This window comes from Dryobates pubescens, chromosome 4, assembly GCF_014839835.1.
Source record: "Dryobates pubescens isolate bDryPub1 chromosome 4, bDryPub1.pri, whole genome shotgun sequence".
Classification (NCBI taxonomy): Eukaryota; Metazoa; Chordata; class Aves; order Piciformes; family Picidae; genus Dryobates; species Dryobates pubescens.
The window spans coordinates 37,182,171-37,208,921 of record NC_071615.1 but is presented as its reverse complement, the minus strand read 5'-3'; the positions used below and the strand labels follow the sequence as shown (position 1 = coordinate 37,208,921).

Here is a 26,751-nt window from a genome sequence, read left to right as displayed (position 1 = left end):
CATTTGCTGGGATTATTTTTTTTGGGTGGTGTTTGTTATGTTTGTTTTGTTTGGGTTTTTTTGCTGTTGTTTTTACATTAGAAGTTTAAAAAGAGTATATGGCATAATATTCTGTGAAAGGGTAGAAGCAGAGTCTCTTACCTTCTATGGAAGAATAAGAGAAATCCATAAATAGGGTATTATGACATGGTCGAGTGTGACACCTAGAGGCCACATGTTTAGAATCCCTAAAGAGTAACAGCTGCAAGTTTTGCACAGCAGATTTAATTTTGAGTTTAAGGAATGGAGCTGGCAGATTTTGAGAGATGAAGTATATTGATACAGATTTTTTTTTTTTTAAAGATTATTCATGTTTAGCACAGTTTTGGTGGCTTCCCTGACTACAGTCCTTAGCATTGATATGAAGAAAAATAATAGAAAAATACTGAGTAAGGTGGGGAGTGCTGAATGCTCTGCAGAAAAGCCTAAAAGAGCCCCATATAGCTTATCCTATCCTAAAGTTCACAAAATCTAGTAACATTCTGGAGTGATTCAGGTCACATCTTTAAAGAATCCTTGCAATACACTTGTATCTGCAGTAAAATACCTGCAGGTAAGTCAGGCTCTCAAAACATGCAGAGCTAGGTGTTTTTGGCCCATGAGTTTATCTTGGAGAATAAAGAGAGCAAGAGCTTTAATATGGATTATTTAGATTATGGATATTGCAAAACTCATGTACATGTGAGAGAACATACCACACCTTCCTAAGTTCTCCTCTGAAAGTTAGGGGTGCAACCATGCTATTGCATCCCGTACAGGGGATATATGTCCCACACAAGGACATCCTAATATGGTGACTGGTCAGATCAGCATGTTAGAAATTTAGAGCAGTTAACAAAAGTCTGTGGCACTGTATTCTCTAATGAGTATTGGCTGTGGTAAACTCATAACTCCAGAGCTCTTTTCAGGGAGGCATTTGACTTAATCATCTTTGGCACACTTGTCATTTATATTTGAGGGAAAGAAAAAAACTCTTGGACATACGTCAAAATGGGCAGAGTTCAGATGAGGAGGACTTTGAATTTTCTACCTGTGAAGGAAAATATTTTTCGGTTTTTAGAATTAGGATGGGTTTTATGGTGTCCTAGTGCTCACACAACTCAGAGGATACAGTTGTAGAGTTTGTGAAATGTCTTCTATAGATCTAGGAGAGTGAACTGAGACCCCTCTTAAAGGTTTCTAACTTAACCAGACTGAAATTGAAGGTGGGTGGAAGTTGTAGTGGACACATCACTTCCCTGAATATTGTTGACTCTAGGAATGTATGTGCCATGTGTATGTTATACTCTCCACACTCTGTATGTAGAAATATAACACATGCAGAATAGAAGTTAATATGCTCCTGAAACTTTTATTCATGGCACCTCATAAACAGGGAGAGATGCTTGCATGGGGCTATCTGCTAGCAGAGGAATACCAGCTGGGTGATTCTGTTTGGCAGGCTGCTTTTCATACCCAGTGGCTAAGAAATTTATATCTTGTTCTTGTTTCTCTTTCTACTGAATAAAAAGTATTGCATGTTTGTTTTGTCACCCTCTAACTGTTTAATGCTAGGAAACATGAACAAAGCAATTCCCGTATTTCATGGCTAACTCTGCCTCGTTTGCATAAAGGTCTTTGAGGTTAGTTGTAGAAAACAAAAAGGTGCTCACTCTTCAATCACTTGTGTGAGCAGTTTACAAATTCCATGCAACTGCTGTGCCCCAAATAATTTTATCTGCATAAAAGTCTACTTAGACTCATCTATTGATGCTCCAAGGTACCACAGTGACGCTGTTATGTTAGTGATACTGATACTAATGATGACGATAGTTTATTCCTATGCTTTAGAGGTTTCTTCTCAGAAGTACTTAACCATATCTTTCAGAATGTCTAAACCATAAACAGCTGATAAATTATGATAATTTGGTGTGTACTGGAAGATGGGTTGCCAGTGTGGGCTGGAAATAATAGCTGCACTGCTAAGTGAGAGGGAGGTCCTGAATTCACTGTAGCAAAGAGGAAGATGGTCAGAGCACATTGGACATGCTGGGGTGGAAAAGGCATTTTCCTAGAGTTCTTCCCTAGCATTTTTTTCCTCCACAGCAGCTCTCTGGGTAAGGCATGCTGCCAGCAGCTGAAGCTTGGAATCAGGACATATTTCGTCTTGTATCTGAAGTCTGACTCCTGCAGTTAGGTTTGTGTAGGTGTCTCTGTCTACAGTCATCAGCTTACTCTTAAGTCGGTGGTTTCATTTGCCTTTCCCAGTCCTAATCAATAGAACATGAGTGTATGCACTGCAGAAATCATCTAATGTTTGCCAAAACCAGCTCTTCAGGAATCCCTCCCCACCCCAATAGATTTGCATACTATGTATTCATTCCATTCTGTATCTGTGGGATGTTTCTGAGCAGTTTTAAATGCACAATAGCATCTGATTTAAAAAAAGGATGAAATTATTCTTTCATAGTTCATTGATTTTTTGATAGAAAAAAATGGTACAACCATAAAAAGGAGTGTGAAATTATTTTAATAATTCCTATTTTAGTGACATTTTAAAAGTATGTGGTCCTGTAGCTGCATAAATATAAGAAAATATTTGAGTGTATGTCTGTGTGTGCTCACCCCCTCTCATGAGATTGCTTTGTTCTGCTGTCAAAGCCCACTTTGATTCATTGTGCCAACTACATGGATGATCTGTTCCCTGATGATGTTTCCAGATGATCTGTGTCACGTACAAAATATTTTCAGAGGCTTTCTTTATATATTCATAAAAATTCTGGGTAGAAACCATTGTATTTAATAACTCTGAAAAGGGTGCTTTTTCTCCTGGTTACTCTATAAACTTGACTTTTGCCCTGGTGCATAGCTCCAGCAAAAAGCCATCATTTTTACTCTGAATTTTTCTAAAGAGTATACAAGTTATACATGTTTTATTTTAACTGTGCAAGTCAATAAACATATTGCCACAGACTTCCTGATGATTGTAAAACTTTTTTAAGCCCATACATTCTTGGTCTTACGTTTCATAAATTATGAAGGTGGCATTAATCTTAGATCAAATATTCTAGTCCCTCTACATAGTACATCATACAACGTATGTGCAACTAACTTAATCCCAAATTTATCTGTGAAGCTGCTATAATTCTATAAACTCAAAGAGCATTTTGAGTGAGGGCAGGATTCTGGCCAGTTCAACAAAGCAAAGACTGAGAGGTTTTCCATGGTTCCTCAAGTGAATACAGTATGATGTAGCAGAAGGGAATCAAATGTACATCGAGAAATGCTTTAGCTGAGGGTACAATTCTGCATCAGGATGCTATAAATTTGTTAAGATCATGGCTTTCTATGTAGCCCTTATCAACCTATAATCTCCTGATTGTTGCCTGTTTTTCAACAGCTGAGGAACAGTAATCCACACTTGCTTATCTCTCTTAATCACAGCCTCACGGTGCTAGAGCTCCCTGAGCCTTTAATTCCCTCTTAGAGGCGTAACAGAGTGGAAAGTAAACAAAGACGAATTTGCAACCTTCAACATTGCTAATTTGCTCTGATGTCAGAATATTTAAACAGGCAAGGACTTGGGAATTATTTGATCACTGCTGATTTTAATCTAATGCATGTGAAAAGGCTGAGTCTGGGAAGGTTGTGCAAAATGACAGGCGTCCCAAGAGAGGTTGACTGAAGGTTTCTTCTTTAAACAACAATAGCTCCATCATTTTCAAACTCCGAGTCCTGTGTGTTCCTACTGTGTGTTTTTGTAGCTGTTTGCATTTTTAATGAAACTTTTTGAATCAGTTTTCTTGAAAATTTCTCATTTGCTTCCCAGTTTATAGGTGTCTGAAACCTGATCTTTGGGCTTGTTACTGCATCTGTTCACTGGGTAGTGGGTGGGAGAGATGAAGATTTCCATTTAAAAAGCTTTGTCTCCACATTTTTTGTATCATCATGACAGTATCCTGAATACTTTCATGTGTAAAGCTCAGTGTCTTTTTTTGAAAGTGATTGATAACTTGTTCTTCGAATTACTTTAAATTACACAGTTGACATTTATGCATGTATATATGTGTACATACTTGCTGGGTAGGGAAGGATCTTCTCTTGTGTTACACGTTCTGTGCACTTCATCTGCCCCAGAGGAGATGTGCTTACACATACATACATATTATCATATGCATATGTTCATCTCTACTCACAGCAGACAGCTATATGTTATGGAGATTTGATAAATATGCAAGGCAAGTTAGTGGTGTATTTTTTTCTTCTTTTATTTTTCTTTCTTTCTCCCCCCCCCTTCTTTTCTACATTTTCTTCCATTCCCCTTCATGAGGTTTTAATTGTCTATTTACTTCATGTGTAATCAGGTTTTGTTGTTGTTTACAAAATCATTAATGCAGCATACATATTATTATCAGGACAAATGTCTGATGCTCTCTTAATTAATATATATCATTCTGGTTATCTCTGTTCTGGCTGTATGACTTTTGTTTCTGAAGCATGTCTGATGATGATTTCTTTTCTTCTTAGTGTGTATCATTTGGGGTATTCCTGGGAGAGACGTGTCTGGGAAGCCAGCCTTTTACAGTCACTCTGCGTTGAGATTACAGCGCTGAGCTATTTGTGTTTCTCCTCATCCCTGTTTCTCTGTCTCTCACTCTCTCCAGCTGGTGTAAATGACTGCTCCTGCCTCCCAGAGCAAGATAACCTGCTCAGTCAGCTGGAGTCCCCTGCGGACAGCTGTCTCGCTTTTAGCTGATGGAAAACTGCAACTAAGCACTGAATGGAAGAGCGTGGAGCAGCAACCATACTAGCAGCAGCCGCTGCTGCAGCAGCAAGAGCGAGCAAGGACTCTATTGTTCCCTGGTGTTAAACAGTTTTTCCTTTTCAACTGCCATGCACAATAGTGGGAGAGAGGTTTCCGGTCCCCTTCTCCCCGTGAAGAAATTCTGAAGAGGGGAATATTTGAAGAAGGTTTCGTGGTCGTGCTGTGGGGTTTGAAGGCAGCAGCAGGCTGCTGGAGGCATGGGGTTGAGCGAGGGGAGCGCTGCTCTTTGCCGTGGTCGAGGGCTTTCCACCGTGCCAGCCCGGTGCGCGGGAGTAGTTGTGCTTCTGCTGCTGGCAACCTGGGACGCTCGGGCACAAAGTGAATTTCAAACTTCCTCGGTGTATTTGTGGAAGACCGGTAAGTCAGGATGCTGTGTTAACACAACAGCAGCCTATTTATTTTCAGTTTTAAGCAATAACCTTTTTTGTTTGCTTTGTGTATGTGCGGAGATAAAGTTAAATCTAAATTACTAATGTTTACTTACAGGATTATAGGAGGGGGAGAAAAAAATAGGTCATCTTCTAGGATTCCACCATCCAAGCAAACATGGCAATTAAAAAATAACTCATTTGTGACTCTGGCACTGTTACTGGGATCTCTTCTGTATTTTCTGTGCTTTCTGAGGTTTTCAATTCTGTTTAGTAGCTCTGTATTGTATGTAAACAGCAAAGGTCAGGGCATTAGTGCCTGTCCACAATGGGAAGGAACATTTGTTACAATTGGAGTCTCGAACATAAACAGGGCTCCAGAAATATGGACTTTTCACAAGGAAAGATGTAATTCAGCATGCCTAATCTTTGTGCTCTGTGCTGACATGTAATATATTCAGTGTGGTAATTGATGGGGAGTTGGGTTTGTTAAATTTAGGTTTGTTGCACAGTATATAGGACATGTGAAAGCTAATGATGGATTAGGTGAAATAATCAAAGTGATGCCAGATCTCATAACCAAAGAGCCAAAGGCAAATAAGCTATGTGGATTCATCACCACACTGGATAGATCATTTCCTCTGCTTTGATACTAATGAGTTACGTGTCTGTTTTAAAGATCGCATAGTCATAACAGTGTTCCAACCTTAACTTTGCATTGAAAATCAGTGGGTAATTGTCCTGTGTCTAATAATATATTACAGGAATTCAGAACTTTAGCAGTGATGAATATGTACATTTTAATTGTCTAATACAGTTTGAGTTCCTATATAAGCAGTACCAATGTCTCCTTTAGGAAATTTAAAAATCTGAAGCCAGGATATATTTCCCATTGGCTTTGGCAGTTGGCTTCCTTCCTTCTGTGTTGCCAGGAGTAAACTAGTTTTGTTTAGAAACTGCTTTTCCATTAAAAGAAATATAGCAGAAAGAGAGAGTGCAAATTAATCATTTGTCTGCAAAACAACTTTGAGAAGACAGTCTCTTTCCTGGATGGAGGGCCCCAGCCTTCTGCCACAGAAGCAGATCAATTTACAATTACAGTGATATCCTGAATTTTTTAAGAGGCTCCATCTATCCAGCAGCTCAGGGAGGAGATTAAAAGCAAATTCATTTAAAGAAGACGACAAGCTTTCCAATAACGCTAGAAAGAGAAATCTGAAGAAGGGAAAATCCTTTGCAACTTTTACTTCTGACTGAAAGATAGGTCACACTATGGCATTTGAACCATTGACAAATTCAAACTGCAGATTTCAGTTTCAGTGCAGATTCTTAAATGTTCAGCACACACTTCAAAAAAGTTAAAGTACATGCACAGGAATAGTGTAGCATTTTCATCAAGTGTGTTACATTTTCCCTGAGTTGCTAGGAATCAGTAGAATAAACACTCCAGAGTTTTATTCTGTCTCCGTTCAACAGATTGTATGTAAAAATGTTAAAATAGTAACGCTGGTTGAGAGTAAGAACCACTATAGGTCACTAACACTTACAAGCATGCACTGTCAGCTTGCTATGGACTGAATCCTGCTTACTTTGCATATAGTGCATGTGCTCTGAAGTCATGTCAGTTAAACCATGGAGAAGGAAAGTGCATTGGCTTTTATTTTCTCCCCCTTTCCTCCTCCTGGGCTAAGATGGCTCTTAAGAAACTTCTGTTTAGAACAGATGTGATCTAATTAAGTTGCCTGATGAAGAGCTAGTTCTTCCTTTCAGTTTTTCTTCTGTGACCTCTCTCCTCTGTTTTGTCTGCAATAAGGAATGGGAGAAGCATGTTCGCTGTACAGTTTTTAATAGAATAACATTGGTGAGTGGATGATAACATGAAGGAAAACAAGGCAGAGTGGCTGTTTTCAAACAATGAGTGGCAAGATGTGTTGAATAGGGTAGTGCATCTGTATTGGGCTTCTAATTAAGTCTTTGCATTTTTTTCTTTGCTGTTTATTGAGTTTCTTGGTCTTGTGGGAGATTCTAGAAGGTGAACTAGGAGAATCACTGGTTAGTGATCTGAAGGGGTATCCAGTGTGGGCTGAATAAAGTTCAGCTGAGATATCAGAGGGGATGATAAAACTGGGTAGTACTGAGCTTGTCCAGCTCAGATGGTATTTTACTTTTCCTTCTGTGAAGGAAACAGGTGAGGGGAATGTGTGGCTAGGACTACATGTAGGAAATCAGCTTGATTATTTGCCTACTGGGACCTGTTACATGCTAATTTTTTATTGAATTCAGTTTGACATCAACTTTTGTAAGTGCTGTTAATGACTTTCGTGTGTCTCATTTTTATTTCTAAAGATTTTGGAAATAATGTCTCAGATGTATGCAGTTCCATGTCTTCTGTACTGGTTTACTGCATTGTGTGTTCTTAAGAATGTCCTTGACAGTGATCAGTAGGGATTATGATGTTTGAGTTGAGGCATTTCTTCTACATGATAGCAATTGTGATATCTGTTAGAGTTTCCTTATACTCTTTTGATTTAGAGATTGTATTTTGCTTTATGGGGTGAACTTGTTTGTTTTGGGAATTGGACAGGAACATTCTTCTAATTCAAATTTCAACTGTTTACTTCTAACTTATGAAAACCTTTCAGCGGTCACAACTGTTCATGTCCATTTGGGTCACAGTGACCCCATCATAAGCTACAGACTTGGGGATGTATGGTTGGAAAGCTGCAATTTAGAGAGGGGCCTGGGGGTATTGGTTGACAGCTGACTGAATATGATTCAGCCATGTGCCCAGGTCGCTAAGAAAGCCAGTTGCATCCTGGCTTGTGTTATAAACACTGTGGCTAGTAGAAACAGGGAGGAGATCCTCTCCTTGTACTTAGCATGGGTGAGGCCACACCTCAAGTACTGTGTTCATTTCTGGGCCCCTCACTATAAAAAGGATATTGAGGTGCTGGAGCATGTCCAGAGAAGGGCAACAAGGCTGGTGAAGAGCCTGGAGCACATGACCTGTGAGGAGCATCTGAGGGAGCTGGGGTTGTTCAGTCTAGAGGAGGCTGAGAGAAGACCTCATTGCTCTCTACAGCTACCTGCAGTGAGGTTGGAGCAAGGAGGGGGCAGCCTCTTCTCCTTGATGACAAGTGACAGGACTACAGGAAATGGTTACAAGCTGCACCATGGTTCAGGCTGAAGAAGTATTAGGAAATATTTATTCACTGAAAGGGTTCTCAAATACTGGAATGGTCTGCCCAGGGCAGCGGTGGAGTCACCATGCATGGGGCATTAAAGCAGCATGTAGTCCTGGTGCTTAGAGATGTGATTTAGTGTTGACCCTTCAGGCCTGGGTGAAAGTTGGACTGGATTATGTTTAAGGTATCTTCCAACCAGGTGTATTTTGTGATTCTGTGATTGCCATCCTCCTGTTTATTGCCATAAAAATTGGAGGTGTTTGTGATACTCAAGTTGGAATGGGCTGCCTAGGGAGGTGGTGGAGTCACCATCACTGGATGTGTTTAGGAAGGGACTGGATGGGGTGCTTGGTGCCATGGTTTACTTGATTAGATAGTGTTGGATGATAGATTGGACTTGATGATCTCAAAGGTCTCTTCCAGCCTGGTTTATTCTATTCTAAGTTGACCATTTGGGGACCCCTTCTAATTTCCACCATCTTCTGGTATGGAAGCTGTCACTAAGTGTTTTCTACTTTGGCTTTAAAGTTTTGGCTTTTGTAACTTTTTTGATCTCTTGTGAGAATGAATATTTGCTGCAGCAATCACTGCATGCTTCACAGATCCTCAGTGTTTTGAATGTCATTTAGATGAACATTGTTGATCCTAGTTACTACACTTTAAACCAAAACATTCCATACCATGCAGATCTGGTGTATGTCTTTTGTTTCAGATGGCAACTGGTACATTTTGTGTGGTGATGGGGAAAGCCATCTTATTTCTTTAGCTTAAATTAAAGCAAAGTCTCCCCCTGTGTAGAATACCTGGCTCTTCATGGCAGGGTCAGAGCTGAGTCATGGTATCTGTCTGCTGATCATTTGAGGTGAAGAAATATTTTTAGCAATTCATAGAAGAGAAATTGTGGTACTAGTGAGTGATGATTCACCCTGCTGATGTGAGGTGGATGCGCACTGCCAAGTGCTGGACTTTGGAAGCTGAAGGAGTTTTCGAATGACCTGTTTTGTCCATCAGTAATTGCCCTTCTGTGAGTGTACTGATTTCATTTGCAATGTAGAGTTGCTTGATTCAGGTTCTACGCTTCTACAGTGAACTTCTGAGAGTTCCTGAAACACTTTGAAGATTGTACCTTAACTATTATGAAGCTTTACTGAGTTGTTTTTATACACACACTAACACCTCCCCCCCCATGTCTGTGTGTCACAGTTCAATAAAAACCTGCTTGTGTTAACTTTGTTAAATGTTATTGTCCAATTTACTTTAAAAAATAAAGTGAAATTTTCATATTCAGGAGCAGTTTATAATCTTGTTTATATTGCCCACCATAGGCTAAGATTTTTGATTTACCCAAGGTTTGCAGTGAATATTGTGAGGGATGCTGATTCCCACACAGACTGCCATACTGTTGTTACTTCTCCAAAAGAAGACGACATGTTTTTCCTCGTCTGTCATTCCACGATGCAGGCTATATATACACCATTTCTGTGCACAAGTGTAGGCACTTGCCACATCAGAACTCTTCTACTTCTTTCTACCCTGTGCTTCATTTGTTTTCATGAAATCATCCCACACGGTGATCTGTGATGTGCTGTCAGCGTTGGCTGTAATGCCTACCTACAGTTACTAATATAATTACTGAAGAGCTGCACAGAATCAGTGAGGTTCAATCACAGTGTAAAGTTGTTTCTACTGACAGTTGGAAGTAATGCACATTACACTCTCAAAGTGTGGAAGATGCAACACTAGATTGATATCTCGGAACAAAAAAAAGTCAGAAGACAAAACCTGAGAGGCAGGGCTTTTTTCATCATTATCTATTGTAAAACCTATCGATCACATCTCAGTATAGATCAGTACAGCTCTGCTGAATTATTACAGCTGTCTGCAGTTATGCAATACCAAGGCTTGGTCTTCTGTATTACGATTGCAGTTGGATGTTTTCTCCTTCTTTTTAACAAAGGTACAACTCAAAATAGACTTTCTGTATATAGCAGCCCCTTTTTTAAATGAAAAGAAGGAAATCTTTGTTTCCTGGAGGGGTCACTTCAGTAGCTGTTATTTTATGCTTATGATATGACTCAGTATGTAAGAATTGGTCCTTGAATAATAACTTGCTTGGTGTTTGAGGCAGTGAATGGTCAGAGAAAAGGTCACAGTATGGGTGTAGAAGATCACGTGTATGTTGGAGATAGTGGAGGCTCTGCGTGAAGTAAGTGTGCCAAGTGGTCTTCAGTTGAACCAGCAAGGTGTTGCAAGTTCTGCAGCACAAGAGCCCTCCTTAACTTCCTTCTGAGCTTTTCAGGCAGCAGCAGCTCTATGTGATTTTTCCCTTGTTCCATTGCCTGGGGAATAGGACTGTACAAGAGCCTCTTACATCATCTGAAGAGCCTATAAACAAATACTTTAGCTATTTCAAGATGTTACTGTGGGGCCTTGTAACCAAAACATCATTTTCACTGCTTGATATGAACCTGAGCCTCAACCCCTGATTTTTAAACTCTTGGTTTTCCACTTAACACATGAAGTAGAGCAAACACAACTTCTCTACCATCACATCCTTGTCACATTTCCCATTTTTTATGTATTCCAAGGGCCAAATCTATTTCAAAAAGAGTTTGATGCCACAAGTGGAAGTGGGGAGACAGAAAGGTTTAACACTTAGTCTAAAATTCCTCTTTTAACACCTTTGGTGGCTAACAAACATAAAATCACTGAACAAATATTTTATTTTCCCTATATATTCCTATAGGACTGTCTTTATTTTCACAGGACTATGTGTTCCTGTCTCATATTAATGCCTGAGGAGGGCAGAAGTCCTTCTTAGTACTGACAGTCCAGCAGGCATTTCAAAATGTGCCTAAACACAGGCTGACAGGAGTGATCATGGGGGAAGAAGGAGAGAGAAAAGTAACCAGCTCTCTGATTAAAACACTTACCTTTCAAGGGTTCCGGCAGCTTGTTTGTTGAAGCTGTTCCATTGTATAGCAGAAAATTCCCTGTTTGTTTCAGTATTTGCTCTGGTTTTGCAAAAAAATATGAAAAAGAAAAGAATGGAATTTTGGCAGTAATCACAACTTGAGAGTGGAGTCAGATAAGCCTGTGTCAGTAAGCAGAGAACTCCCGATTGAAAAGAGATTATGAAGAAATGATCTGAAGAGGCGGATTAGATGTGGAGACATAGGGGAAATGCTAAATGAGAAAAGATGTTTTAACTTGGGGCCTGACTGTGAGGAAGGGAATTCACACGTGATGATGAAAGAGGACAAGGAGGACCTTTTCACAGGAAAATAGAGCTCTAGGTGTGGTGTGGTGAGCTTGAGCTGCTACCTCTTTTAGGAGGGAGAAAGAGAAGTCAAGATTTTTAAATTGTCAGCATAAAAGGTGTTTTTTTGGCATCCATCTTTAAGATTCTCAAGTCTTCAGTTACAGACTAGGATAAAAGGAATGTTAATAAAAGCTGCATTCCATCAGCTTTTCAAAGAATAAAAATTATTCATGCAAATATACTAAAGCTGCTTTATAGCATCTTTTTAGCTGATTGACTTTAAATATAAATGATCCTCCAGGACTGAGCATGTTTGAGTGTTGGTTATGTACACACTGCATAAAGTCATATTAATCAAAGTTAGAATTTATCACTTCTGTTGCGTTCTGTAGTGTGCATCTAAGCAACCACACTGTTTTGTTTTCTGTCTCCCAGTTAAATGTGACTTTTATATAGTCAAATGGGTCTTGCCCATCTGCAACCTGAATAAGGAAATATTCATTTTCATTAGGCATCACTCTTGCTCTTTGCCCTCATTTATAAAATATCCCTTCAGATTTTTTTTTTTTTTTTACTCTACAGAAATTGTGCAAAGCAAGTTTAAGTCTTTGATGAATACAAAAGGTTTTTAATGCAGCCTGGCAACAAAACATTTGGCAGAGATGCAGGAAATGGTTGCTTCAAGGAAATTATTTATAAATGTGTTTTAGTAATCTGTCCTTATTTAACCAAATTAGAGTAAATATTGAAATGTTTGGAGAAGAAATTTGTGCTGCTGAAGTTTTGTGGTTTTTTCCCTCCTGCAGTTATTTTGCCATATCTGAAATAGGAAAACAGGAAGCAAGTGTGGCTGACAGAATCATAGAATCAATGAGGTTGGAAAAGACCTCAAAGATCATCAAGTCCAACCTGTCACCACAGACCTCATGACTACTAAGCCATGGCACCAAGTGCCACGTCCAATCCCCTCTTGAAAGGGACAGTGACTCTACCACCTCCCTGGGCAGCCCATTCCAATGCCTAATACCTCTCTCTGTGAAGAACTTTTTCCTCACCTTGAGTCTAAACTTCCCCTATAAGCTTCTAGTTAGTATAACCAAGTAATATACTCTGGACTGACGGTTGACTTCACTTGCATGACAGCACTTTGAAGCTGTCAGAAAAGTGGAAAATGTACTTGTGGCCGAGAATGTCCGGATTGTTTTTAGCAAGTGCCCTGGCGTGCTTATGCTAAGTGGATCAGCTGAATCCTTCAGCTTATAGGGATGCTGAAGGAAAAGAGTACCTCAAAAGTTATGGGATGTTTTATTCTGTAGGCTGACTGATCCAGCTGTGGATTGATTCAGTTCATTAAAATCTTACAGACAAGGATTTAACTTTGCAGTGCTCTACTCCGCTTGATGTTGCTGTTTTCTTTTATCTTGCTCATCTGTTCAGAGGTCAGCAGTGTGTGTCTCTTACCATAATAAGTCTGGATTTAATAGAAAGCCCAATTCCCATAATAGAAAGGCTGGTATCCTCAAAAACAAGTAGTAATCGATTTTTTGGGGATAAAATTAGCCATGGCAAAAATTACATTGCACATTAAACTACTTATTGTAGCTGAGAAAGTAATTTCTGGGGTTTAGAACAGTCCTTATATTTATTGTGGCTATTGAAGGTACTGTCCTGCATTCACAACTTTCTTCATGGTATATGGCTGTCTTTTCCTGTATTCTTCTGTCTTCTGTTTTCTTTCCACAAAGAAGTCTTCTCAATGTAATGGGGCTGGGAGATCAATTGCTGGATGTATATCCAGTCAAAGTATTTTTTATTATTTTCCCAGCTTCACTAGTCTAAGAAGAGAAAAAGTGGTAGATTGCTTAGGTGGGTAAAGGTATGGTGACACTCAGACTGTCAGAAGTTGAAGGTCTAGTTGTTTTGTGTAGAGCCTCAGAGGAGGCAATGGACTGGCAGAGCCTACAGTTTGAGGCAGCAGGTGCATTGACTTGAGTTATGTTCGTGGATTTATTCTTTCCTTTTATGCCAGTGTCTGTCTAGTGAGGAAGAAAAAAATAAATAAATATGGAGTTACTAAACTCATTGAAAAATTGGATGAAAGAAACATATCCAGAAACTCTGAAAAACGTTATTTGTTAGAAGTTTTACTACATTATCACAATTAAAATAATCATATTGGACATTAAATCTCAGACATAGAATGTCTTAGGTTGAAAGACACTTCAGAGATCTTCTACTCCGAATTCCCCACCATGGGCAGGGATGCTTCATAATTAGAGTTGGCTGCTCGAGGTCTTATCCAACCTGGTCTTGAACACCCACAGGGAGGAGGCATCCACAATCTCCCTGGGCAACCTATTGCAGAATCTCACCAGCCATGTACTAAAGAACTTCTTTCTATGATCCAGTCTAAACCTACTGTCCCTCAGCTTAAAACCATTCCCCCTTGTCCTGTTGCTAGACACCCTTCAGGTATTGGAAGGCTGCTATATCGTTTCCCCTGGGGTTGAGTCTTCTCTAGGCTGAACAACCCCAGCTCCCTCAACCTGTCCTCATAGTAGAGGTGTTTCAGCCCTTGGATAATTTTTGTGGCCGCCTTCTGGATACACTCCAACATCTCTGTGCCCTTCTTATGATGGGGACACCAGAAGTGGATGCAGTATTCAAGGTGGGGGGGTGTCACCACCAGTCAAAACAAAGTTGATGTAAGAGGTTTTGCTGCCACTGGCAGAAATTAATCTCCCCCAGAAATCCCATTATTTGCCACTTCCATGTAAATGCTGCACAGTCTTATACCAGTGTCTGGGATTTCACAGAAAACCCACCAGACATCTATTGTAGCAATCGGCACATTCCCAGCATCAATTAGCACCATGCATTTTGGTGTGGCTGGCATTCCTGAAAGTTGTCAGTAGATCACAGTAGCTGTTGTTTTTGGATTCACTTTCTGTATTTTATGAGTGTCACCAAGATTGTTTTGGTGGGTTCATGTCTGTGGAATAAAGAAGGAAAATCATAGAATCACAAAAGGCATCAGGTTGGAAGTAACTCAAAGGTCATCTAGTCCAACCCCCCTGCTCAGTTATTTGTTGCTGGTGTGTTTGAATGGCTAGAGAGGAGTGGCAATAGATACAGCCATTGCTGACTGGCCCAAGTGGAGGTATCTTGTGCTGGAAACACAGGAAGCTTTTGAACATCCCTATACTGAGAAAGGTTTTCCGTAGGTATTTTGAGATAGAGGGAGAGAGATAAAAATAACTGGTCCGTGCAGACTGTGTTGTATAGAGACTGAGGATATTAATTGTTGGAAATGGTTTCTGATATAATGAGACATACTTAAATGTTTTAAAGATCGATGTGATGACATCTGCTAATCCAATGAGAAATTTCTTAATGAGAGTTGTTACTACCTTCTTACCTCCTGTATTATGCAAAATGAAATGTTTATATTAGTGAGCAATAATATAACTCTCCTTATGAGTGCTGGGGAATAGCTGTTTTACCACTAAGCCATTAGAGAAATAAAGAATAGAACAGAGATTGTTTCATAATGACTTGTGTACGTACAGTACCTAGCACAACTGAATTCTCTTCAGTTGTTGGTGTTCCTGTGCACCGCAGCTTTATACAAAGTCACATAATTGAGACTTATTACAGATGCTGCTTACAAAGATATGAAAATATTAATGTAAAAGGTTAGTCAAATAATTTCAAGTGCCAAAAATAGTTAAAATTGTTGGTATTAAGATGCCATACTGGAGGATAATAGAGGAGAAAATTGTTTTCATAGGAAGAGAGTGTTCTCTAAAAAACTGGGAGTGGGGTTGTGTTCCATAATGTATGGTTAGGAGAAAATGGCTTCAGTAGTAAAAGAAAGGCCTTTAGGCCTTTGAATGTTATTTAGCATTTCCACATTCACAGGTTTGACAGTCATCCCTTCTTCTCTTTGCACATAGCAAAATTCTGGTTTTGAATTTGAGATCAATATACTTGATTATCCTAAAAAATCACTTGTGTGATGCAAAGTTTTGTTTGTTCTGTGATCTCCTACTTGTAATCGAGTGTTCGTTGTAATGATTTTTGTCCTATTTTATTCTGCTTTCTGATTTCATAGAATCAATAAGGTTGGAAGAGACCTCAAAGATCATAAAGTCCAACCTGTCACCACAGACCTCATGACTACTAAACCATGGCACCAAGTGCCACGTCCAATCCCCTCTTGATCACCTCCTGGGACGGTGACTCCACCACCTCCCTGGGCAGCACATTCCAATGCTTAATACCTCTCTCTGTGAAGAACTTTCTCCTCACCTTGAGTCTAAACTTCCCCTGGTGCAGCTTGAGACTGTGTCCTCTTGTTCTGGTTGCATGGGAGAAGACACCACCCCCCTCCTGGCTACAAGCTCCCTTCAGGTAGTTGTAGACAGCAATAATGTCTCCCCTGAGCCTCCTCTTCTCCAGGCTAAACAATCCCAGCTCCCTTAGTCTCGACATCCTTCTTAAACTGAGGGGCCCAGAACTGGACACAGTACTCAACGTGTGACCTAACCAGTGCTGAGTACAGGGGCACAATGACTTCCCTGCTCCTGTTTGCCACACTATTCCTAATGCAGGCCAGGATGCCATTGGCCTTTTTGGCCACCTGGACACACTGCTGGCTCATGTTCAGACAGCTGTCAACCAGTACTCCCCAGGTCCCTGTCTGTTTGGCAGCTCTTCAGCCACTCCAGCCCCAGCCTGTAGCGCTGCATGGGGCTGTTGTGGTCAAAATGCAGCACCCAGCACTTGGACTCATTAAATGACATCATGTTGGACTCTGCCCATCTGTCCAGCCAGTCAAGATCCCTCTGCAGAGCCCTTCTACCCTCTAACAGATCAACATCTGCTCCCAACTTGGTGTCATCTGCAAATTTACTGATGACTGACTCAATCTCCTCATCCAGATCATCAATAAAAATATTGAACAGGATGGGGCCCAGCACTGGTCCCTGGAGGGATTTTTGGTCAAAATGATGCCTATATTAGGGAAAGAGGTGAAGGAAGAGGATTAAAAGCCATCACAGTAACAGTAAGACTGGTACATCTTGCAATAGGGGAAAGAATAATAAAAAGCCACTATAAGCAGTGGTTTACAGTAGCAGCATTAGGAATCTATTTCCTCTTCTGTAAAGTGACTTTTATATGAGTGTAGTTTCATGCAGCTCTCTGTAGAAAACCAAAAGAGATTTTGAGATTTGTGATTTTGGGTATAGGTACAACACAGTTATCAAGAAACTAAGGCTTTAACACATTTGTAGCACTTGCGACATGCAAGCAAAACTGGCTGTAATAGAAGAGGTTAGGATATTTGGGAAACAGGAAAAAAGAAATTAAGGTGAGTGGAGTATATAAACATGAAAAGCACGGGGCAAGCAACCAGGACCTATTTTCTATGGAATATTTACAATAGATTATGAGGTTGCTTCCTTCTTTGAGCCTCCTGGGTGTTTCAGTTGTTATATTGGCAGAAATAAATTTCTTAACTAATGTGAGTTTTCTAATGAACCTGTCTGAAAGGTGTTCTTGTACATTTCCAGCAATACACATACCTGTGTTCATGATTGCCTGCGTGTTCTGTATGTGAGGGTCTTAAACTACTACTGAACAATGTTGTACGGTTCCAATGACACTACCTTATAGAACACGTAACAGCAGGTTACTGACATCTCAGTGCTTGACTAAAACAATAGCACAGCTTGTATTTGTGGTAACATCTAAGAACAGAAGTGCCCACTAAGTTTAAGAAATTCCAGTTTCAATGCTGCTGCTTGGCTTGCAGTTTCTAAGAGTCATACTTTGAAAGCTGTCATTGTAAACACTTTTATTTTTTTGTAACCTTAAATACAACTCACAGTCAGCTTGAATTTTTGAACAGCAGCGCTGGAAAGACCAACTGATTCACGTAAGATGTGCATGGTGCCATGCAGGAGATAATGAAAGGAAGAGTGAAGTGATAAAGTGACTGAGCATGCAAGGAATATTTGTAGTCTTTAACTTGGCGTAGATGAATGGCTTGTGGCTCTCCATATTTCAACTTGATGCATGAATGTCAACACTTTGGAAATTGTGTGGGTGCCTGAACCATAAAGCCAGAAAATGCAGGTTATCTTCTGTGTGCTGTACTTCATGTCTTTGTAGGGAGATGCAGGAGAAGTCTGTAGGCTGTGCTGCATGAAAGTGAGTTCTCTGAAGCTCTGTGAAATGCATACCGTGATAGATTTCTACAAGTGACTTACATATTTGCTTCTGATTAAATGTTTCATTTTTCCTTCAGTGCTTAATATACTTTAAAAGCTTTATGGAATAAATCAAGGTGATGAGTATATGTGCTGATTATAATTGAGTCTTAGTTCTTTAGTCACAGTACAGATTGAAGCTATTTTATCAGATGAACTACCAGTTACATGTGATGGAAGTAAATCTAAATTTATGATTTTTGTTATATGGATATAAGACAACTTGGGTTTTGAGATAGGATAAGAAAGACAAAAATGGTGCCAACTCTGCAAGAATTTCATTTTATTGCTCTGAGGATGTTAGATAGTAATCCCTTGCCTTCAAAATACCGCGTTTTCCAGGCTGCATGCTTCAGCTTCTGCTGAACAGTGTGCTGCTTAGGTTCCCTTAGCATAGAACGAATAGTCTCCACAGATCAAGGTCCAAATCCAAGAACTAAAATTTAGAGGTAAGTAGTTTACCTTTTGGATGCAGAAGTAGATTTTCCACAACTGGTGTGTTTTTCTGAAACCTTAACTGTAAAGGCACAGAAGTAATTAGAAGTGAAGTAACTAAAATTCATTGCTCAGTAGAGTAGAATAGAATTGAATTAACCAGGTTGGAAGAGACCTTTGAGATAGAGTCCAACCTATCATCCAATGCTATCTAATCAACTAAACCATGGCACCAAGCACCAGTCTCTTAAGCACCTCCAGTGATGGTGACTCCACCACCTCACTGGGCAGCACATTCCAATGGCCAATCTCTCTTTCTGTGAAGAACTTCCTCCTAACCTCCAGCCTAAACCTCCCCTGGCACAGCCTGAGACTGTGTCCTCTTGTTCTGGTGCTGGTTGCCTGGGAGAAGAGATTAACCCCTACCTGGCTACAACCTCCCGTCAGGTAGTTGTAGAGACCAATAAGGTCTCTCCTGAGCCTCCTCTTCTCCAGGCTAAGCACCCCCAGCTTCCTCAGCCTCTCCTCATAGGGCTTGTGTTCCAAACCCCTTACCAGCTTTGTTGCCGTTCTTTGGACATATTCCATTAACTCAACATCTTTCCTAAACTGAGGGGCACAATCAGTAACCTTGCTGTTACAGTAAACAAAAGGCAATCTTCAATATATGCTCATACCTTTCTAAATACATTATTTTCTCAGCAAGTAAAACAGTAGATCCATATTATTATAATATTCAGTCTGTATATAATCCCCTGAGAGCGCTGAGTATCACTCCTAGGGACAGGAATTCATTAACAAAATATGGCTTTAAGGAGAACTTGAGATGAAGAAAAGGGTCAAGTTAATTAAAGATAAAATATTAAAAGGAAGAGAAAAAAAGACTTTTCAGTCTTGTGATGCCTGTATTAGTTGCTAATACCATTCAGTGTTGTAATCTCTTTTCAATTTAAGAAAGACATTCATCACCTTTTATGTAAACACTGCCAGAGAGCATTATTTTGGAAAGCAAAGCCAAAATATATTAAGAAGCCATAAAACAGACACTCTGCTTTCTATATAATGATTCAGATAAAAAGTTGTAACAAATTAATGTATCATAATTGATACTGGGGGTGTTCAGGGCGAGGCTTGACAGGATGCTTGGTTCCATGGTTTAGTTGATTAGGTGGTGTTGGATGATAGGTTGGACACAATGATCTTGAAGGTCTCTTCCAACCTGGTTTATTCTATTCTATTCTATTGTATTCTATTGTATTCTATTCTATTCTATGTACCTTCAGAATGTTAACAAAGTAGTTTAACTTAGATAGTGAAAACAAATTGGTGAATATCCCGTTTGGAAATAGAAACCCCACAACTTGAACATAAAATTTGGAGTGTAGAACATCAAAGATAGCATGGTAATTACATAAATAAATCATCACCTTTGTGTTCTATCACATCACATGGGTCTGGAGCTGACAGAGTTCAGCTAATTTGCTGCAGTTGGTTATAAACAAGGAGTCCATTTGAAGTAGTAGTGTTGCTTTTTGTCTTGAATTTTTAAAGTAAAGATGAAGAAGGTTCCCTGAAGATAGAAACTCATTAGGAAAGCCAAGGGCTTTTTGGAGAATGTGCTCTATTCAGGGTGGTTTTTTGTTCCCCGTTTTGTATGTTTCAGAGCGTGCTGCAGCTTCTAATGAAAAAATAATGCACTTCATTAATCTAGAGAAAAACTTCTGAAAGTAGCTACGTTCTCAGAGTATTCTGGGAATTAGTTTGAACGTAATTGGTTGGATGTCAATATTAAAAAGCACTCTAATGAAAAAGGAAATGCTCAAACTATGATAGTTTGCTGCTTCTGATGAAAAATGTAATGAGGCCAAATAATTATCCCTTCTCCTTTCTTCTCAATCTGCTCTGTCTTTCCTAAACTCTACATTTATTGTAAATATTTTATGTGGTAGGATTTCTATCACTGTAATTGAAAGCCTACGCTGTTGTCTGTGTCACACTATTTTATAGCTGCTTTGCCTTTTTCTGTTACCCTTTTTCACTTCATGACTAGATTACTCAAGGAGAGTATTTGTCAGTTGTCATGCCCCTCAGCTATCACTTAGCTGAACTGTGCTTAGTGAACTCTAATCTTTCTTGATAAATCAACCTATTAGTGTTGTGCCAAGCAGCACAGTATCTGCCATTTACATAACGCTTATTCTAGTGGGTTTGATGTGCTTTTTATCTTCTAACTTCCAGTTGAGAATAACAGAATCACAGAATTATTGAAGCTGAAACAGACCTCTGAGATCATCAAGTCTGGCCTATGACCTAACACCACATGGATTAGACCACGTCACTAAGTGCCACATCCAAACTTTCCTTAAATATCTCCAGGAACGGCAACTCCACCATCTCCCTGAGCAGTCCATTCCAGTGTCTAATTATCCTTTCCATCCTAACATCCAACCTAAACCTCCCCTGGCACAGCTTCAGGCCATGCCCTCTCATCTAGTCACACATTGCCTGGAGAAGAGCCCTACCCCCACTTTACTACAACTTCCCTTCAGGTAGTTGTAGAGTGTGATAATAGAATAGAATAGAATAGAATAGAATAACAGCCCTCCTGAGTCTCCTCTTCTCCAGGCTAACCAACCCCAGCTCCCTCAGCCTCTCCTCGTAAGACTTTCTCTCCAGTGCCTTCACCAGTCTCGTTGCTCTCCTCTGAACCAAATACATTGCCCAAATACATCTACTTTACAGATACCAAGTTGACTGGTCATCACTTATTAAATAAGCTATGAAAGACATGGAAGCTGGGATTTTATTGGTGGGGAACCTGCTTTAAGAACATCAAAAAGAAAGCCACCAAAGAAATGAAACAACAGGGTGAAAAGCCACAGACCCACATTATTCAAGTGCAGGGCCTTTTCTGCTGATAACTAAATTGTCACAGAGTGATGCAGTATCAGTTTGTCAGGATGCATGCTGGTTTATTAAGTGTTTTGAATTCCAGGTGCAATACAGATGAGAAATGGAATGTTCAGACTGGTTCTTTAAAATGCAGCATATGTTTATCTGTTGTGGGTTTGTTGTTTGGGGTTTTAAATTTATTACAGAAGTTTTAATGAATTTTCAAACCTGTCACCTGGTAGACTGTGTCTCTGTCCCAGTTTCTCATATGACTTGTGTTAGCTTTTCCATATCCTACCCTATTTCTGTCTCATTGGGCTAATGCATGCTGGATGAGATGTTTGTCCTGATGACCTGTCCAATAGCAGCTCAGTTTCCTGGAGAAGAAAGATGTGCTCTTGCTGCCATTGACCTCTATCTGCGACAAGAAATAGTGGTTCACCTTTGTGTGATGTTGTATTAATGTACTTCCAAAGAGTTTTATTTATCTCATGCTGTCAACATCTACCAATTTTTATCCAAGATGAATTGAAATTAGGAGACAAAGCCAAGCCATTGTGGTATATGTTGCTGATGGTACTCTAGATCTGTATGTTACAAACCCTGAATTCCACCACACCTTCACACCACAACGGTGATGCAAAACTTGATTTTAACATTCAGCTGCACTAAACAGAGACATTTGATACTTCAGAAGACATTTGCTGCTGTTTCTTCAGAGCCTGTGGTCTCAAAGATGACCTGAAATGCCAGATCAGGAAATTCATAAAGATGTCAGTGGTTTGCTGTGCTTTAATTCCCAGGCTATGAGCCACCTTGCCACATGCAGTGCTCATGATATCATCAGATATATGACATTAAGATATCACACCTTTTTCTTCACTTCATGAAAAGGTGAGGAACTTTTAGTGTAAGCTTCATAAGCATAATATGACACATATCTATGCAGCCTCTTAACAGGAATTTTTAGGTTTTTTTTCCTAATCCTATTTCATTTAATATTCCTGTGAGCTTTCCCTTCTTATCCTGGAGTATACCTGAATCTCTTAGGCAGCATGTTTAGTGCAAATGTATTCTCTCAGTATATAGCTCAGTATATAATAACTGAATTTTTGTGGGGTTTTTCAACTGAGAAAATAAAATTTCTGGGTCCAAACTTACACGGTTAGCTCCAGTGATTTCACTGTCATGATTCAATGCAGCACTTCAACAAGTGCTCTGCATCAGGTCTGGAACATAAGAATCATGAGTAGTATTTTGCCTTACCATAATTTGTATATATTTAGAAAGAAGATACTTTTAATTGTTTTTAACATATATGTGTGTGTGTGTATAATTTGTGTGTGTGTATATAATTTGTGTGTGTGTATTCCAACTAGAAACTAAAAGCTTCCAATAAAAATACGTATAAATGCAGCTTCATGGTTTCTGGATAAAAAGGGGGAAATATCACTGAGAAGTTCCTTCATAAGTATTTTTGCCATTTTAATTTGTATTTTTTGCTAAAATATAATCTTTCTTCTGTAATATGTACTTTGTAGTATCACTTTCATCTTAAAAAAAATTAAGCTTTGTGCACTGAGATATCCTTTGATATATCATAGGTTCATAGATTCAAAGAATGGTTTAGGTTGGAAAAGACCTTGAAGACCTACTTCCAAGCCCCCTGCCATGGGCAGGGCCCCTTCCACTAGACCAGGTTGCTCAAGGCTTCATCCCACCCGGTCTTGAACACAGCCAGGGAGGGGGGCATTCATGATCTCTCTGGGCAACCTGTTCCAGTCTCACCACCCTTACTGCAAAGAATTTCTTCCTAATATCCAGTCTAAATCTGCCCTCCTCAAGCTTCAATCCGTTACCTCTTGTCCTATCACTACAAGCCCTTGTAAAAAGTCCCTTCCTGGTTTTCTTGTAGCCCCCTTCAGGTCCTGGAAGGCTGCTACATGGTCTCCCTGGAGCCTTCTGTTCTGTGTGCTGACCAGCCCAAACTCTCTCAGCCTATCCCTGTAAGGGAGGTTCACCACTCCCCTGATCATCATGACCTACCTCTGGACCTGTTGCAGCAGTTCAATGTCCCTTTTGTGCTAAGGGTACCAGAACTGGATGCAGTACTGCAAGTGGAGTCTCACAAGAGCAGAGTAGAAGGGAAGAATCATGCCCCTCATTCTGCTGGACACGTGGTTGCCTTCTGGCTGCAAGTGGTGATTGCCAGCTCATGTTCAGTTTTTCATCAGCTGACACCCCCAAGCCCTTCTCCTCGAGAGTGAACTCCTTGCCCAGCCTATATTTGTGCCTGGGATTGCCCCAACTCAGGTGTAGGACCTTGCATTTGGCCTTGTTGAACATTATGAGGTTAGCTTGGACCCACCTCTCAAGCCTGTCCAGCTAAACTTTAATACAGATCACAGTGATGGGGTTTTTCCCATCATGGAAGTATCCTTAAACTTTTATTCCTTCTTGTGTCATTGGAATTGCATCCAACTGTGCCAGTGGCTTGTAGAGCAGCTTTCCAAAAGCTCAAAAACTTTCATTTTCTTTTCAGTTGTTGAAAGGAATTAGTCTTAGATGCCTTCATTGATACAATATAAGTTCAAACAAAATGTCCAGTGCTGATTGTCTGCTGCTTAACTAGCCATAGTAGAGCCTACTTCCCAATAAAAAACACCGCAGGGGGAAAAAAAGGCGACAGAAGAAAAAGCCAACAAAAACGTATAAAATGTGTGTCTTGATCTTAATTCCTTTTTCAGAAGCTTCTTAGATATTAGGTAGATTAGTCTTTATGCTTAAGGAATAACACCTAATGCCTTGAATGAAAAGGAATTAGAAAACAGAAGATGAAATTGAGTGAGAGGGCACTTTGCTTTCTCTTGTTTTGGAAGAATTAGTAGGAATCTTTCAGAAACGTGAGTTCTGGTTAGAATTGATTCTGAGAATAGTGCCAGTGTAGTTTTAACAAGCAGGCTTGGTAAATATACAGATATATGAGGTTTGGATTAATGTGGGTTGTTTTGGCATCCTTTAATTTTTCAGTTGTAATGAAGAAAATATTGGGGTGACAGTTGTGAAAGTGTTAATATTTTTAATTGAGTAATTAATTTTTAGTTCTTGTAGTTACTGTTCACTTGTAGCTGATGGTTCAAAATCTTGTTTAGGAGCTCTGCGTTATGTCCCCACCCCATTCCTGTGTAATTTTTGCCTCTGCCAAGACCATTGTCTTCTACAGAATTGAAGTACTGAAAATTGCTGCTCGCTTATGTAGTTTGTGCCACCTCCAAGGTCCTTTGGTTAAGTGGAAAAAAATAAATAAATTAAATTTCAATGCAGTACAGACAAAAGGAATTTACTCTTTGTCATAGCAAAGAAGTCTCTGAGAGTTCAACTTTTCAAGGATATTTTCTGTCATTCTCTAATCTGCTAGGTGAGCACCCTTGGCCTGGCTTTTGGCAATGATTGTGTATTTTAAACAAGCTTTTCATTCTTATTCCTCTCCCAGTGTGTTTAAAAATAGCTATTCCCAAGAAAAAATGGACTGAGAATATATATATATTTAAAAACCAAACCAAACCAAACGTTACTTTGTGGTAACCTCTTGAGAGAGAGAAGCAATTCAGTAGTATTCCAGGCTTCTGCTTTTATCTGCCTTGAAAATAGTGCATCAATCTTAAATGCTGGTAATGATATAGAAGTTGTTCCTAGCAGCATAAAAGCAATGCCTATTTTAATTTTAAAGGTCATACATTTTCAATGATGAATCAATAATCAAGTGATTTTTGAGGAATTAGTGATCAAGTGATTTTGGGTTGGTTTAAGTAATTTTGGTTAGTCTTTGTTTTTGTAGCATTTTCAGATGGTTTTAACTTTCCAATTTAGTATCCTTATGTAGCTTTTCAGTACAGGAGGCTGAAAAAATCTTTCTACTGCAGGGATGGAGGGTTGAGCTAAATGTGAAATGAGTATATGACCATTCTTCCAGTTCTAAGGCTCCCTGCAGTTTCAATGCCACCCATCTAGTCATGGCCACTGAGAAAACATCTCAGTAGTGTGTTTGGGTTGGTTGGTTGGTTTTTTTTTTGTAATCCAAAAGCTGGATAAGACATTATGGAATCAATAATTATTGTTAGGCTGTTGCAGTTAAGAATAGAAAAATCTATTTCATTATTACTGAAGTTCTTTTTAGAACACATTTCACCAGCTTAGCCTGGTACTTCTGTGTTTTAGAATAGAGTAGTTTTAAATAGCTTGTGGTGATCAAATGCAAGTAGCCTCTTGGAAATTCCTGTATTGTTATAGTGATGCTAAAGAATTACATACTGTAGTTTTCATTGCTGAAAGATCTTTGTTTTCTGTTTCTCACTGTCAGGGTCTCTGACATCCTGACAGATTACTGCAATTTAGCAGATGGCCTTAGACTCACTCTTTAATCCGTGTACTCAAACTTAAGGTTTGGGGTTTATCGCTTTCATTCTTAGCTATGGACTAAGAGTGGGTCTTAGCTATGGAATGAGTGGGACAGACGGATTCACCCCAGTTAGTGAAGTTGCTGTATAGAGTGCTCTTTGGAGCAGTAAACATTGCTGTGAAATACAGCTACCACCACTGCCATTTTGAGTTCTTGTGCCTCAGTTTTAATGTAATTTTAAATTATCATTTCTTAAAACAGAGAGTTCTATTGTGCCTGTCAGGAAAGCCCTTTACAACTCTCAAGGGAAGTACAAGTAATTTCTAGTTAACTTTTTGTAAAACCAGGTGAGCACCTGAGAACAAAAAAGCAAGTGGAAGTCTTGTCTTTGATTCAAGTATTCTAAATATGGAGAATCTTTCATGGGTGTTTTCAACTTGGTTACCTATTGTGGAGTATTTTTATGGTTTGTAGATAGCCTTTAATGAACACTTGAAGCAAATCATCTAAAAATGCATCACGGAAAGAAGTTGACAGGGCCACAAAATTATGTTTTGAAAAATGTTTCTATGCTAAGTTCTTAACTGGAGCTGGGTTTTGGCTTTTTTCTTTTTCAGAAGTATTTGAGTTAAAGCTGTCAATACAATGTTTGGTTATAAGTGAAACCCGCAGTACTATTAATACTGCTTTACCAGCAGGTTGTTTGCATACAGTATGTCCTCTTTGTGTCAGAGTAAGAGTCTTCTGCTGTTAATTCAGTGGATTCAGTGACAGGCTGTTAGAACTGCATCTCAGAAGGTACAGATTAAATTGTGGCATCTATAAATACGTATCTCTGTCAGCCAGAGCTAGCTTCTTCTTTTCAAGTGTAGAGTAACCTTCCTGCCAGCTTTTAAAAAGTTTGCATTTTGTACTTCGTTAGAAATGAAGTTTCTAGGTAACGGAAATATTTTGCTGATCAAATCTGTATCTTGCTTAGGATTTCCTTTTTCAGATCCTATGCTTTCAGGTATAAGCCTTAATTTCATCATCATAGATTCTGAGTGTAAATTGGGAGACAAAGAGTCAGTCATGGTTTTGGTTTTGCAAGTC

General features: G+C 39.4%; 1 protein-coding gene across 1 annotated transcript in view; it reads left to right on the top strand.

Annotated features, from left to right (window-relative positions):
- THSD7A (thrombospondin type 1 domain containing 7A) overlaps window positions 1-26,751 on the top strand; it is a 240,960-nt gene that overhangs the window by 29,573 nt on the left and 184,636 nt on the right. The window contains exon 2 of the mRNA XM_009898916.2: window positions 4,683-5,200. Within this exon, the coding sequence (XP_009897218.2) occupies window positions 5,041-5,200 (160 nt within the window). The 5' untranslated portion in view covers window positions 4,683-5,040. The remainder of the gene's footprint in view (window positions 1-4,682; window positions 5,201-26,751) is intronic.